The 16,550-nt window shown below is 40.7% G+C and overlaps 2 protein-coding genes across 2 annotated transcripts; both read left to right on the forward strand.

Moving 5' to 3' along the window:
• The first annotated feature begins 1,202 nt into the window (after nt 1–1,202).
• LOC139125859 (tripartite motif-containing protein 2-like) lies at nt 1,203–3,726 on the forward strand. Its single transcript, XM_070691956.1, has one exon. It carries the CDS (start codon nt 1,248–1,250, stop codon nt 3,447–3,449), a length of 2,202 nt encoding a protein of 733 aa, XP_070548057.1. The 5' UTR covers nt 1,203–1,247; the 3' UTR covers nt 3,450–3,726.
• A 9,730-nt stretch (nt 3,727–13,456) lies between these two features.
• Nucleotides 13,457–16,056, forward strand: LOC139125954 (tripartite motif-containing protein 2-like). The gene is made up of 3 exons (XM_070692029.1): nt 13,457–14,101; nt 14,228–15,462; nt 16,035–16,056. The coding sequence occupies exons 1-3, from the start codon at nt 13,457–13,459 to the stop codon at nt 16,054–16,056; spliced, it is 1,902 nt and encodes a 633-aa protein (XP_070548130.1).
• The last annotated feature ends 494 nt before the right edge of the window (nt 16,057–16,550 follow it).

The following is a 16,550-nucleotide window of genomic DNA, read 5'->3' on the forward strand; positions in this document are numbered from 1 at the left end:
ATCTTTTTCCACGTCGGTCTAGTATCTCGTGTCCTGTGAAATCTGGGATCTCAGCCCCCCCCCCCTTCTATCCAGGCGTGTAAACCTAAGAGCACATAGATTTGATATTTGTTGGGCATGAGGGAACGAAACCACGAAGGGAACCCCGTATATTTACATGTAATATCCACATGCAGGCAAGTGTAGTCGATGGATGTGATATTCACGACGACAATTTACAACCTTACCTGTAGAGAGCCAAGGTACACTTGTACATTTAGGTCACTGTTTAATCCACAAACTCAAGCATGTCGGGCAGTTTAAACTTACCTCTCCTAAGGCCAATTCGTTTGCAAATACTGGTATTTTGCCTTTCATAGAAATATGAAACTTGACCGGACGCTGACTCTAAAAACATCCTCCCAGCCCATTGTTCATCTACATTATGTATAATGTCATAAATGAAGAATGCACTCATATTTGTAAGTTTGCCAAACTGTTACTATAAGTATATATACAACGATGACTTACATGTTTTCTAATTGTTTTGATGACACGTGATTTTAAAAGTACATAGCTGGAGCGAGAGAGAGAAAAAAAATAAAGAAATTGTAAGGGTGTTTCCACGATTCACAACCCTCCCCCAGCAAAAAAAAAAGAAAAACAAACTCAAAAACAAAACACTGTATTGTAGGCTGGCCCCAGTCGCCTGGCTTTTCTCGACAGGCGCTGAGTTACTGGCTGGCCAACAGGCTACTGTAGTGCGAAAGTCTGCTGAAGTTTAGTCCTTCAGTTTGTTCTGTTTTGCTATCTAATATACCCATCGACTTGGAGCAAGACTGCATTGCATAAATGGCGTAAGCTCTAAGCTTTGGCGTTGATGTGACGTTTACACCCATGCCACAGATATATAGAAAACGCTTATTCATATTTTCAGCTAATATACCTATCAGCTGGAGAAAGTTTCACTATGGACATTTAGGTGAATGTTTCTTTGTCGAGCTAAAATACACTCATTTGCGGGCTTTTAGTAAATATTGCGATCGATATCGTTTTTCGACTGATTTGCAACGCCACTCATCATGCGGTGGTTTAGTAAGCCTCCTTACGTGTCGCTATTTCTCGGTCTGGCAGTTTGTTCACCTGCCACATTTCTACCACTGGCTGCGCTGCTCACTTGCAAAAATTACCGTATTACTAATTGTGACAAGGATAGGGACACATTTTCTGTTCTGCCTCGTTTGTCCGGACGCACTGTAAGCTTAATTATGGCGGTCTCAACTCATCTCGACCAGTTTCTCAACACGATTGACGACGATTACGTCGCCTGTTCGATCTGCCTAGAAAGGTACACGAAACCCAAAGTACTGCCGTGCCTCCACACGTTCTGCGAGCGGTGTCTCTGTGACTGTTTCGAAAAGCACGGTGACCTTAATTGCCCTGCCTGTAAAACGCCGTGTGAACTTCAAGATGGCGGAGTAAGCGAACTGAAAGACAACGTTTTCATGAGCTCGCTGGTTGATCTGGAGAATGAACGAAGAAAGCTTGCATCCGGACAATACAGAGTATGTGAACTCTGTGAAGATAGAGAAGTTACTCACTTTTGTATCGAGTGTTGCGAATATCTGTGCGAGAACTGTGAACGAATGCACAGAAAAATCAAGGCTACTAGGTTACACAAAGTGCGATTGATATCAGAGCTCGACGCGCAAAGGGAAGAAAGACCGTCGTTCGTAGAGTACGTTGTCAACTGTCCGACACACCCAGAGAGCAAAGTCCAGTTTTACTGTGATACATGTCAAGTACCCGTTTGTACGGCATGCACGATTGTCGACCATCGTGTTCCTGAGCATGCGCATCGCTACCTTAGTGTGGCTGCCGAGGAATACGGTATGCAGCTGAAGGATAATGTGACAAAACTGAAAGCCAAAGAGGACTGCATCGACGCAAACATTGAAGCGGTCAAGAAATGGCGGGTTAAAATTCACTCGCTGTTTGACCAGGAGAAAGAGAAGGTAAACATAAAAGCTGAAGAGTTAATTCAAAGTGTAGGGCGTGAACAGCAGAGATTGGTGAAGGAACTAAATAACGAACGCGATACAAGGATAAAACAAACTGACATTTTAATTGAAGAATTAAAGTTCAACCACACCAATGTCAACAGCGCTTGCAACTTTGCAGAAACGCTGATGCGTCATGCGAATTCCGTGCAGCTTTTGTCAACGCGATCTGTGGTGACACGTCGTATCGACGAACTTTTAAAAATCCGTGATGAGTGGGAGGAACCTCTCGACGGAGTAGAGTTTGAGGAAGCGTCCGATGTTGTGGTCTCAAATCTCGGACGAATAAAGGCAGACGCTTGTGTCAAACAATGTTCGATCGAAAACATTCCGAAGAAAGTGTGGAAGGGTGACGAGGCGTGTTTGTTTGTACGTACTCGCGATGCTAGAGGAAATGACGTCATTCCGAGACAGAAACTGAACGGCACTCTGAACAAACCAAACGGCGAAGTTGTTCATCTGGAATTCTCAAACAATTATGATGGTACTCATTCTACGATCTTCAGAGCCGACGTAGAGGGTAACAATCAAATTACTTTGACCATAGACGGTCAAGCCGTACCCGGTTCACCGTTTGAATTTTCAACGTGGACGGGACTAGTAAGAACTATTGGTCAACAGGGAAACGGAAAAGGAGAGTTTAAGTCTCCATTGGGCATAGCCAGAGACTGTCGTGGCAATATAGCCGTTGCTGACACTGACAACAATCGTGTGCAAATTTTTAACGGGGCACTTATCTTTAAGAATGTTCTAACTTTTCCGAATTTTAAGAATCAATTCAAACCAAGAGATGTAGCGATATCAGATGACAGTACCTACTTCATGACTGATTCTGGAAATAATCAAGTGGTTGTCAGTAAACAAGGCGGTCAGCCTATCAGATGCTTTGGACAAGGTGAACTGAAAGACCCTCGAGGGATTGCAATACACCCTATTGATGGTAATGTGTACGTGTGTAGTTACGGCAGCGGAACAGTGGAGGTGTACACACAAGATGGTGAACATTTCAGAACACTTGGCGCTCCAGGCAGCGGTCAAGTGATCTTTAAAGGCCCCCATTCCATCGCTATTGACAGCAAGGGCACGCTCTTCGTGTCAGACTCTGTACAACTTGGTCATGTGTATGGATGTGACACAGTGGGCAACATGACCATGGAATCTGAGAAGCTTGAAAATCCGCGAGGTATAGCGATCCATAGTGATGGATACATACTTGTGATCAGTGATTCACCCTATTATTGGAACCGCGGCTTCTATAAATTAAACAGGCAGGGCAAAATCGTGTCTAAATTCGGTGGCAATGAATCTGTTGTCAATCGTTACGATGGAATCGTATTCAATGTTGATAATATATCCCGAGTACTTCTCAGTGACTGGCTCAATCATCGCCTTAGAGTTTTTGTTATGTAAACAGAGCCAAATTTGTTGAAATCTCTCAAAAGAAAGAGTTTGATATTTTAACTCTAATTTTTTTCAGTGTTGACGTGTTTACCATTCTGGCATCAATCAGTCGTTGTTTGCCAACGTAGATTTTCATTTTGTTGTACTTGGGCCTCAGCCCAAGTACATTTGTTTTCATTCCGTGGGAAAAAACTCTGTAAGGTATAACCATTTCTGGCTGAGACCAGGGAGGGCAAAATGTCTTGGCTTCATCTTTCTGGCATAATAAATGGCGTAATGATGTTAACTGAATGGAAGTGCTGCTCTCAGCCAGTCTTGAATAAGTGAGATGTGAATATTAATGCTTCTCTATCTGAGTTTTTGCCACAAAATCTTCTGAATATAATCAAAATGTGCATCGAAATGCAACAATTAATGCACCCTCCGTTTCCTAGGCGATGGCACGACCCTTGCTAAACCCACTGGACCAGCCAAAGTGGGAGGGGTAATTTCAGTTTGGTCGAACAAGAGGGCTCGAGACCAGAATTTAACATTTAAACTTGAAACATGTTTAATCGCTGACAAGATGTGGACTAGTGTTAATCCAAGTAAAAGTGTGAAAAGGAAATGTTTTATATCCCGGACACAATGAAAAACATTACGACTGGAAACTGTACCCCCAGCTGAGAATAGTAATGCCCACAGCGATGGAGAACACTTATCCTTGAGCTGAGAAAACCAGACCATCATTTCGAAATAGAGCTGCAGATTCGAGAAGCTCGTTCAAAATAGCTAGGTACACCCCATAAAAGGGTGGTTTCGAGTTTTGAGGGCAAATTTCGCCTCCTTCATATAGAAATCGTACGTTTGTTTTTCCAGGAGAACACACCATTGACACAAAATTTGCATGTAAAGGGGTCGCCAGTAAGCACGTGGTCAAATCTGGCATAAGAAACAATATGAAATATTGGGTATAGCCAGTCCAAAATAAACTGATTTGAACTTTTGTGTTTTGTAATTTATACCACTGCAGTAACATTACTTTTTTTGACAACATCACACAATGTAATACGTTTTGAAACTGAATACTCCGACGTATTCTGTGTCTCCTTTGCTAAAAAATACGGTATGCCGATTACCATGTAAGGAGATGATGACGTCAAGACAGATTTGCAGTGCGTTTGGTTCTGGATGGTGCACGAAGTTTTGTCAAGGTAGCTTGTGTATTTATTTCCTAAATGGGAGAAATTAGGGTCGATTTAAACGAAGGCCGAAGAATGTTATGATACTCTAAGCGAGCTGAACTCTAACGCGAATGGAGGATGTCTAGAATGATCTCGTCTCATTAAGATTATTTGGCGGTCAGTATTGAATTTCAACTGCGTCACAAGTTTGCGAAATGAGTATTCCGTCGAACGGTCAACGAACGATATTTTAGAAATCTGGAGACATGGCACATCGCATTTTTATTTTAGTATTTTATATTTTACAAAAGATTTAAGAAGCAATGATTTTGTCGAAAATTCTGAAAAAAACATAGGAAGATTTGATCGCGAACACATTTTCACTTGGGGTCAACTAGCCCTGCGTACGATGCTGTGTGTTCCGCTACAGCTAATCGCCCCGCTCACCACAGCCCTGAAAAGACCCGTACTTAGGGTCGATGACTTCAAATCCATTTTGGGACTTGACGTAAAAAGCCAAATTACTGCCGAAATTCAGCGTTCTTGGGCCCAAGTCGTATCCCAGCTTACCTCAGCTACTCGATCGCTTCCAAAAATGACAGTCCTTTATTCACTTCTCGTAAATAACCGTCGATGTCGGCAGCTCTCTCGCTAGCCCTGCGTACGATGCTGTGTGTTAGCTGTGGCACATAGCATCGTACGCAGGGCTAGGGGTCAACATGGGGTCGCAGCCATGTTGCCTCAAATCTTATTTCTGTCTGCACTCAAAACTCAAAAATGTCGGATATGAACCTGAAAAATCGATGTAATTTTGTCAAACTTCGGCGAAATTTCAGCCTATAGACAAAATTTCATCTAGGTAAGGTACATTTACTGAAATTTGATCGTGAAATAATCCTGAGCTTGAACGTGACAGCTCGCCTTCTCCGGGAAGTCAAGTATCCAGCTGCCCATACACAGTTGATATGGCCAGGTTTATGAGATTGTTTTCAAGCGACGGCGGCAGACCGTACGGGGGCTCTGGATATGAACCTACCGCCGGTGTAGCTGTAATAACTGTTGCGTTGTTTTTAGTGCCCACGGACGAAGTCCTGGGGGTGTTATACTTATAGGTTTGGTCATGTCAGTCCATCCGTCCGTCCGTTCACGCAGATATCTCAGACATGCCCTGGTCAATTTCTTTCAAACTTTGCACAAGAATAGTACCCAACCCAATACAGATGCACGTCGATTTGTTTCACAATGCGATCGAATTTGGCCGTGTTAGAGGACTTTTTAGTTTACACCTCCATAGACTCCCATGTATAAGGCAGTTCTCCATAGACACCATGTATAAGGCCAAGAAAAATAAAAATTTAGTTTCTCATCGTATTCATATTGCCTAAAGGATGCAGTGACACAGTTTTTTGTCCCCACGGATAAAGTCCAGGGGGCTTACATATTGAGTCATATCCGTCCGTGAGTCCATCAGTGAGTCCATCCGTTCACGCAGATATCTCAGACATTTTGACAAAATATCATGTGACCTTGGTGACCTTTGACCTCAAATATACATTATTGTCCATAACTCAGTAACCACAAGTGCTAAACCTTTCATATTTGGTATGATGGGACACCTTACGACGCCACATATTGTACCCCATTAATTATACACATCTAATTTTGAGCGAGCCAATAGAGCTAGAGGTCTGATTTTTGGTATATAGGAATAACTTAGCAATACAATTATTATGACAAAATGTGACGTGACCTCAATGACCTTTGACCTCAAATATACATATTTGTCCACAACTCAGTAACCACAAGTGCTACACCCTTCATATTTGGTATGATAGGACACCTTATGACACCATATATTGTACCTCATTAATTATGCGCATATCTTGTTTTGAGCGAGCCAATAGAGCTAGAGGTTTGATTTTTGGTATATAGGAATAACTTAGCAATACAATTATTATGACAAAATGTGACGTGACCTCAATGACCTTTGACCTCAAATATATATATTTGTCCACAACTCAGTAACCACAATTGCTACATCCTTCATATTTGGTATGATAAGACACCTTATGACGCCACATATTGTACCTCATTAATTATGTGCATATCTGATTTTGAGCGAGCCAATAGAGCTAGAGGTCTGAGTTTTGGCATACAGGAATAACTTAGCAATACAATTATTTTGACAAAATGTCACGTGACCTCAATGACCTTTGACCTCATATATATTTGTCCACAACTCAGTAACCACAACTGCTACACCCTTCATATTTGGTATGATGGGACACCTTATGATATTGTACCTCATTAATTATGCGCATATCTAATTCTGAGCAAGCCAATAGAGCTGGATGTCCGATTTTCGGTATAAAGGGATAACTATAGGGTAGAAATCTAAATATGCCCATCTAAATATTAGACATCTACCATCGAGAACAAAAGAAATTTGCTGTAATTTGAATATATAAGGAGTTTAAGCAATTTCCACTATAAATGAAGAACCCCTGCCTCAAACTCCACAAAAGTTGCTAGACATATTTTGCCGTTGTCATGCCATTGCTTCGTTTAATAACCAGTTAATCCCTAATTGACAGGAGGAAATTCAAGACCATATTTGAATAGTAGTATATATTGTCCTCAAAATTACTCTATCACGGCCCAAGTACTAATTGCCTTCAGCAATACTGCCTTGTTATTATTAAAGTCATTATTAGACTGTAAAGCACAGTCATGTGGCAGTGTTTTCGGGGCGGAGGTACGAAGCGCCCGCACACGACTGTGCTTTACAGTCTAAGTCATTATGGGAAATTCACGTTGCCGCGTTCTAGTACCGTTGCTCTGAAAAAATGGATGTTTCCACCATCATGTTCGTTGGTGGTCTAGGACCTGCTTTAATTGTATAAGCTACTGTGACGCTTTTGTAGGTTTCGATGGAATCTTGGCATATGCGTATGCGAAGAGAGGCCCAAGACTAGGGTGTTGGTGAAAAGAAGAGTCGGTTGCCCTCGTGCTGTTTAGAGTGTTTAAATTTGTATCCACTCGTTACTTGTTGAACGCATGGCAGAACCGTTCGGAATAGTTAAATTACACAACTACCAAAAGAAAAAAAACAAAACAAAAATGACTCTTTTTGGGTTGTATTCATAAGCGTTTGCTAGAAAGGACCATGAAATGTTTGTACATGACATAATGGAATAGAAACAATTAATTATGTGAAATTGTGTCTTTCATTTTCCATACAGAATATTTTGAAATCTAATAAAGTAAAATGATATATATATATATATATATATATATATATATATATATATATATATATATATATATATATATATATATATATATATATATATATATATATATATATTCTGATAATATAGGAACTTGTAGTTGTCACTCTATAGGCTGTTTCATGCACTAAGCAGCATTACCGCCCTGCGGCACTATACTGTGCCTGCAATGACAAGCAAATCGCTTTTCGTAGTCGCGATTTAAGTGCACTCACTTTGTGTTTTGCTTTACCACAGAACAATCTTTTCACAGCGTGATTTCTCCCAGTCTACTGCAGTTTAACTTCACCAATTGCAGAGACTTGAAGATGCAGAGAAATATAGAAACAATCTGCTATCTTTCTAATAGGAAGCACGTTGGTTGTAGAAGTACTTCTACTCTCGTCAAGTTCGGAATACAGTGTATTCAGTTCAACATCGCTCCTCGCTGGACTGTTGTTTTGACTCGTATCAAGCCCTCAGAGATATATGGAGTGTTACAAGGACACAACGAATGTACACTCTGTCGAGAAATTTCAGTATGCACCACAACAGTGAAATACTTACACTTTTCCTCAAAATTTCCTCAACGACATTTTCAACCATTCACTTACTAAATCAAGAATAAAAATCGGGGTGTCACCATGCAAAGTTTTGTACCTGATAAATAAAAAAATTGATCTTCGGGTATCTGAAATTCAAAATGGTCGCACTTCCTGTGTTAACTTTATGGGAAAAATAAAATTTTCGATTAAAATTTCGAAGAACCTAAGATTTGACTCATTTTGATATTAAATACAACTAATTCTGAGGTTTTTTGCAGAAGAATACAATTTTCAAGTCGAATAGCTAAACAAAACCATAGTAAAGTTGAAAGTTATTGACGTATATGCAGACAAATCGTGACGCTGAGGGCGATGTAACAGTAACACAGCAGTCCATTTGTGAGGATCCAGTCATGGCTCAGGTCGTGTGTCGTCCTCGCAATATACCCCTGTCATTTTTCTCGGAGTCGGACCTCAAGTTGTCCTGAATCAAACTCATTGATATATAAGGACAATTCTGTTCAGCAGACGAATCGAAGTAGAACATATTCGGTCCAGCACACTGTAATTTTCACAAAACATGTTTACATTGTCAAACTTTTAGTACCGACCTACTGCATCGTACGTTTTCCATCCACCCAACCTTCCACCCGTCCGCCTTTCCGTCCGGTCGTCCTTCCATCCATCCAGCCTTCCATCCATCCAACCTTACATACATACGTACATACATAAAACTTAAGTTGCTATACACGTGAAGACGACAGAAACATGATGAAAGCACCGTCGAGTGTGATGACGTCCCTCGGCCTAAAGGCTGACCGACTGAGGCAGACCCTCAATCTATTGTGACTGTTACTCCGTGCTTCAATGTAGTCGTTTGTGTATGATTATGTGTACCCGGAGGAATGTTTATTTTATTGTTTCGCAAATTGCGGATGATGGTATTAACTCTCCGCGTTTTATATGCGGCTCTCAGAGTTCAAGGAAGTATAGTATGACGTCACCATAACGATAATGACATTAAAACATCGGAATAATTGCCTGGAAGATAGTTACATGTATGGCGCAATTATAAAAAAAAATCGGTAATTGACATTTATGTCTTCTCCGTGTAGTCGATTATCATTGATAACACCACAGAGTAATATCATAGACAGAGTGGCAACAGCTATTGTTTAAGGCGTGAAGCGGTTACGTAAGCAATCCATGTTTGCCTCGCCTCACGAAGCTCTTGGCTCTCTTTTTTTCGAAGAGTGCCGACCATGCACCCTTCGGTAATTTTCGGATTTTCACCAATTGTTAAGCGAAAGTATGTTCGACAAAGTTTGTGTTGTTGTTGTCGTGTGGTGCTGATCGGAATTGATGTGCTGGCGAAAACGGGAGTGTTTTGAGCTTCAGGAAAGTGGGTTTTACCATTTAAAAATTCCTCTCATATTTTTATGAATATATAATGAGTGTGTTTGAACCAAATTTGAAAGTCTTTTATCGATACTGTCTGGTTTTACTCAATGGTTTACGGTCAGTCATACCGTCTTTTACACGTGCGCCAAGAAAGGACATGTTTATGAAACTGCTGGCGTGTTATGTTTTGATTGGCGTGAGGCAGTGTTTCTGGCCTGAGAGCTCACAAAGTAACTTTGGTTGCTACGCGACTGGCAGTACGATGCCATCTCGTCGTATGTTTCGCATAATCTCGTGTAATTATCAACCACAAACCAAGCCTCCAAAACGTTTAACACCTTTAAGCTCATTTTAATATGAAAAGCCAATAGTCTACCGAGACGACCATGGAACAAAAGGCATGCAAGTGTTGCCACTCTGTCTATGATATTAGTCTGTGATAACACGTTGAAAAGTCAACTTCATTGTGGTTAGTTCAAGAGTACAATGCATAAGCCATATTGACAGAGATGCATGGTATCCCCTCATTGTATCGGAGAAAGTGAAAAATATAAAACACGGCTTCAAGCATTTCTGTGATTGGTTACTTCAATATATGGTATGTATGTGGCTGAGCGCGAGAAGAGGCTTGCATTTTGATGGCGTCACAGTGCCCTCGAGATCGAACATCTTAACTGAAAGCCTGCCCCTGTGAGTCAGGGTAACCGACTGTTCGATTTACTGTAAGAAGTTACACATTATTATTATATATATATATATATATATATATATATATATATATATATATAATATATATATATATATATATATATATATATATATATATATATATATATATATATATATATATATGCTCGTGCAGATAAAATTGAGTGGGCACAAAGGAATTTACTGAAAAATGCGGTAAATGTATACATGGCGAAAACGTTAAAGCTTTTGGTAGCGATGATTGTGAAAGTCTGTCTGTTTTTTTTTCAACTGGGGAAGAGGAGAGCGTTCACTGTCGTCTGATCGCTACGTTTGGTACTACCACTGTGCTATCTCGTCACAAGCCGTAAACAGCTGAGTCATCGCTCAAAATCGACAAATTTATCACTGAACAAGAATCCAACATATAGCATATGATATATCAAAATCAACACATCATTCTGTCAGGTTACGTGTTAAATTCTTAGCATCGGCAAAGTGTTGTATTGCTGTTGAACTTCTGCGGTAGGCTGTACTAAAGCGATAATGTTTACTGCCTGAACACTGCAGTGCAGCACTGCGGAATCCGATCCGATGTATTTCGAAAGTCGACTCAGACAACACTCAGAACAGATTCACAGGGTTTCCATCAGGTAACAAAATGAGGATGAATCTACTTGCGATATATATGTCATGGCAAACATCAAGGTTTGTAAGATGAAAAATATTGACGACCGAAATGGAAATTGACAAGTTGACACAGGCGGAGACCGGTGACGGCAGCACTGTGCCCACCACAAGCGTACACTCTCTGTGTCATCGAACGCAATCTTTCGGGCTCGTCAAGGTCGTGAACTTGTGATATTTTTTTAAAAGCCACGGCATCTCTAAGAATGAGAAGTACTGTTTCGATCGTGTCGTTGCATTTACTTCGTAAATATATCTGTAAATATTCTAAATAACTCAAAATACTATGGCTATCCGTCAATGGCGCGGTGAAAGCTACGTCCGGCTATGGTCGACTTGCCATGGTGTCGGGACAACGCGAGACTATGATCGACACGTACACGTGACCGAATCAGTATGTCTGATTGGTGGAGATACCATTCAGTGTATTAAAGGTATAGAGTCATCTTTATTCTAAATATGCCCATATATGGTCATAGGGGCGTTCCTTTGTATTAAAATGTCCATGTGAGGCATATGTTGACGTGTTTTTAAAAAGCGGCCTCCCGCTTAAAATATGTGATTGGTTAGATTTGCTCTTTCCATGGTAACTGTGGCAAAAGTGGAACAGGTGACACTATACCTTTAACATTTCAACTTGATCGGACTTATGAATGAAAGTATACGTCTAAATATTTGCATATCTCTTGGATGACGGGCAACTTCACTCTCCACTCTTCACTAGTACAGATATACCGACTCTAAAACTGTTACCATATTCTGTTGATCTACCATTTGCTTTAAATTTACACTGCCTTAGTTTTGTGGGAATTTCCCCCCCGTAGATATAACACAAGGATGGCAGCCATTTAGAATTTTAAATATAGTACCAAGTTTGCAGGGTTACCCTAAGGCTTGAGATTTATTCTTGATTTCGAAAGAGAATGGTAGAAAGTTTGTTTTAGGACAGTTTGAGCAAACGTTAAGAGTCTTTTGATTTCGGGGTCCGAACTCAGTACTCAATAAGTGCAGTAAATGTAATGGTGGTGTCGGTTGAAAACTCCAGAGTTTAGCCTATTTTCCAAGCGTTCTAGAATTTCATAGGCTACAGAATTCTATTCTTCTCCACTTCGGCCAAATATATTTTCATCTGTGAAATCTAGTTTTTCATCCCCGGGGCTGTAAACCGATGAGCACACAGATTTAATGACATCGGTTGCATAACGGAACAAAACCGTGGGTGGAACCCGTATTAGTTACATGCACATGCAACATCAACATTTTAGGTGACTGTATCTGACATGCAGGCAAGTGTAGTCGAGGGGTGTGATATCCACAAGGACAATTTACAACCTTACCTGTAGAGAGCTAATGTACATGTGTACATGTATGTCGCGGTTTAATCGACAAACTCAAGCATGTTTAAACTTACCTCTTCTAAGGCCAATTCGTTTGCAAATACTGATAGTTCGCCTTTTGTAGAAATGTGAAACTTGGCCGAACATCTGACATTACAAGAAATCCTACTGTCCCATTTTCACCCACATTAAGCTTATAAATAAAGAATGAACCCATATTTATAAATTTGCCAAACTGTTACTATACGTATACAACGATGACCTAAACGTTGTCTAATTGTTATGATGACACATGATTTTAAAAGAGCATAGCTGGAGAGAGAGAGAGAGAGAGAGAGAGAGAGAGAGAGAGAGAGAGAGAGAGAGAGAGAGAGACAGAGAGAGAGAGAGAGAGAGAGAGAGAGAGAACATTGAAATATGAGGGCGTTTCCAAGATTCGCAAAAAGAAAAACGATAACAAAAGGAAAAAAAAACCCGAAAAACTGTATTGCATAAATGGCCAAAACTCCGAGCTTTGGCGTTGATGCAAGGTTTACACCCATGCTACAGATATATAGAAAACACCCATTCGTTTTTACACCTAAAATAGGCCCATCAGGTTGAGAATGTTTCACTAGGGAAATCTAAAGAGTGTTTCTTTGTCGAGCTAAAATATTCTCATTTGCAAGTTTTCGGTAAATATAGCGAACAGTATCATTTTTCTACCGATTTCCGACGTCACTTTTTCATCTCAAGGTGGTGTAGTAAGCCTCCCTAAAGTTGGTACTTCTCGGTCTGTCAGTCTGGTCCCCTGTCCAACTGCTCACAGCAAAGCTACCATACTACTAATTGTGACAAGGATAGGGAAACATTTTCTTTTCTGCCTCTTTTGTAATCAGATCAACACATTCTCATTTGAGTTGTCTCGGGACTGGACGCATAGAAATTATGGCGGTCTCATCTGATCTCGACCAGTTTCTCATCAAGATTGACGACGATTACGTCGCCTGTTCGATCTGCCTTGAGAGGTACATGAAACCAAAAGTTCTACCATGCCTCCACACGTTCTGCGAGCGGTGTCTTTGTGGCTGGGTAGAAAAACACGGTGAGCTAAATTGCCCGGCCTGTAAAACGCCGTGTGACCTTCAAGATGGCGGTATAAGCGAACTGAAAGACAACTTTTTCATGAGCTCGCTGGTTGACCTGGTGATTGAGAGGAGACATATAGCATCCGGACAAGAAAGAGTATGTGAACTCTGTGAAGATAAAGAAGTAAGTCATTTTTGCATCGAGTGTTGTCAATATTTGTGTGAGAACTGTGAACGACTGCACAGAAAAATCAAAGCAACTAAGTCACACAAAGTGCGATTGATATCTGAGCTCGACGAGCCAGAGTCAGAAAGACTGTCTTTTGCACAGGACGTTGTCAACTGTCAGAAACATCCAGAGAGCAAAGTCATATTTTACTGCGATACGTTAAAGGCCACCATTCTAAAACTGAAACCGAAAGAGGACTGCCTCGACACAAACATGGAAGCAGTCAAGAAATGGCTGGAAAAAATTAACTCGATGTTCGACCAGGAGAAAGAGAAAGTTAACCGAAAGGCTGAAGAATTAATTTAAAGTGTAGGGCGTGAACAGAAGAGATTGGTGAAGAAATTAAATAGTGAACGCGATGCAAGGATAAATCAAACTGACATTCTAATTGAAAAATTTGAGTTCAACCACACCAATATCAACAGTACTCGTAACTATGCAGAGACACTGCTGCATCATGCGAATCCCGTGCAGCTTTTGTCTCCGCGACCTGAGGTGACGCGTCGTACCGACGAACTTTTAAAAATTGGTGATGACTGGGAGGAACCTGTTGATGGAGTTGAGTTTGAGGCTGCGTCCGATGCGGTGATCTCAAATCTCGGACGAATAAAGGCAGACGCCTGTGTCAAGAAGTGTTCGATCGAAAACTTTCCGAAGAAAGTGTGGAAGGTTGACAAGACGTGTCTGATTGTACGTACTCGAGATGCTAGAGGAAATGATGTCACTCCGAGACAGAATCTGAACGGCACTCTGAATAAACGAAACGGCGAAGTTGTTCATCTGAAATTTTCTAACAATTATGATGGTACTCAATCTACGATCTTCAGAGCCGACGTTAAGGGTAAGAATAGAATCACTTTGACAATAGACGGTCACGCTGTACCAGGTTCATCGTTTGAATTTTCAACGTGCACAGGACTAGTAAGAACTATTGGTAACCAGGGAAACGGAAAAGGAAAGTTCTGCTCTCCATCGGGCATAGCCAGAGATTCTCGTGGCAATACAGCCGTTGCTGACACTGACAACAGCCGTGTGCAAATCTTTAATGAGACACTTGTCTTTAAAGATGTTCTAAGTTTTCCTAATTTTAAGAATCCTCTCAAACCAGGAGATGTAGCGATATCAGAAGACAGTACGTACTTCATGACTGATTCTGGAAATAATCAAGTGGTTGTCAGTAAAGAAACCGGTCAACTGATCAGATGCTTTGGACAAGGTGAAGTGAAAGAACCCCGAGGGATTGCAAAACACCCTATAGACGATAATGTGTACGTGTGTAGTTACGGCAGCGGAGCAGTGGAGGTGTACACACAAGATGATGAACACCTCAGAACTTTTGGCATTCAAGGCAGCGGTCACGTGATCTTCAGGAGCCCTCATTCCATTGCTGTTGACAGCAAGGGCACACTGTTTGTATCAGACTTTGTACAACTTGGTCTTGTGTATGGATGTGACACACTGGGCAATATCACAATGAAATCTGAGGCGCTTGAATATCCCGGTTGTATAGCCATCCACAGTGATGGATACATACTTGTCCATAATGGTTCAGTGTTTTCTGGGAACCATTGCTTCTATAAATTAAACAAGCAGGGCAAAATCGTGTCCCGAATCGATGCCAAGGAATATATTATCAGGTATTGCAATGGTATCGTATTTACTGATGACAATACATCCGGAGTACTTATTAGTTGCCGGTTCCATCATTGCCTTGGAGTTTATGTTGTGTAAGGAGAGCTATTTTATTGAAATCTCTCGACCGAAATGGTTAAATATTTTTTACGTTTTATTTGTCAGTGTAGACGTTTTTGCCAGCCCTGCATGGATCAGTCATTGTTTTGCTCTCATTGTTTTTTAGTAACGTCATTATCAGAAATCCACTTTGACGTATCTAAAATCGACGATCAAAAATATTGATGTTCCACTGGGCGTTGGAAGTCTAGGATCTCTCCTGAGTTATGTATACGCTACACTTCATGTAGACTGAAAGATCCATCACTTGAGGATGCTCCCCAGATTCCCTCCTCTGAGCGTAGAGAGCGCCCTCGAGTGACGGATCTTCCAGTCTACACTTCATAGGTTTTGGTGGAAGCGTAACGTATACCGCCACGAAGAAAGGATCAGAGACCAGGGAGTTTGTGAAAAGAAAAGTTGTTTGCCCTTGTGCATTTTAAGAGTGTCTAAATTTGTATCCACTCTTTACTTGTAGGTGCACTCCTGTTTCGAGCTAATATGGACGCACGGCACAGGTGGAATTAAAAGTAAAATTACAAAGCTACCATAAGTGAAAAATAAAAGAAATAGAAAAACGACCTGAAACACTTTTGGGTACTTAGCTTTTTCCACTTTCTTTGAAATGGCCATGCAGTATTTCGAATTAAAATAATGGACTTGTACCATCCTCCTTTATTTCACCAAAAAGAATATTCTAGAAATGTATTTAAGCAAAGTGAAACCATGATACCGCAGACACGCGTTCTGCATGTCCAGTTATACAGTGGATTTTCGATGTTATGGACAGAAAAATGGTGCCTTCTGTCAGTTTCCCGAGTTGAACAAACGACTCCCTCTGTGGCTGATAGGTAAAACCATGCAAGTGTGAAACTTTTAAATTTGGAAACTAATGACTCGGTTGTTATCAAAAAGTAACTTCGATGTTTTAGAATTATTTAAACACCAAGGTTGGTATAATATATGCACTTTTATTAATGGTAATTATATTGGT

The sequence above is a fragment of the Ptychodera flava genome (genome assembly GCF_041260155.1).
Source record: "Ptychodera flava strain L36383 chromosome 3 unlocalized genomic scaffold, AS_Pfla_20210202 Scaffold_26__1_contigs__length_13983176_pilon, whole genome shotgun sequence".
Taxonomy (NCBI): domain Eukaryota; kingdom Metazoa; phylum Hemichordata; class Enteropneusta; family Ptychoderidae; genus Ptychodera; species Ptychodera flava.

Bases quoted from the DNA above. Each gene is read 5' to 3' on its own strand.
- LOC139125859 (XM_070691956.1), top strand. From the start codon at position 1,248: ATGGCGGTCTCAACTCATCTCGACCAGTTTCTCAACACGATTGACGAC.
- LOC139125954 (XM_070692029.1), top strand. From the start codon at position 13,457: ATGGCGGTCTCATCTGATCTCGACCAGTTTCTCATCAAGATTGACGAC. The intron at 14,102-14,227 runs GTTAACCGAAAG...GAAAAATTTGAG, and splicing joins TCGACCAGGAGAAAGAGAAA to TTCAACCACACCAATATCAA. The intron at 15,463-16,034 runs GTATTGCAATGG...CTTTACTTGTAG, and splicing joins GCCAAGGAATATATTATCAG to GTGCACTCCTGTTTCGAGCT.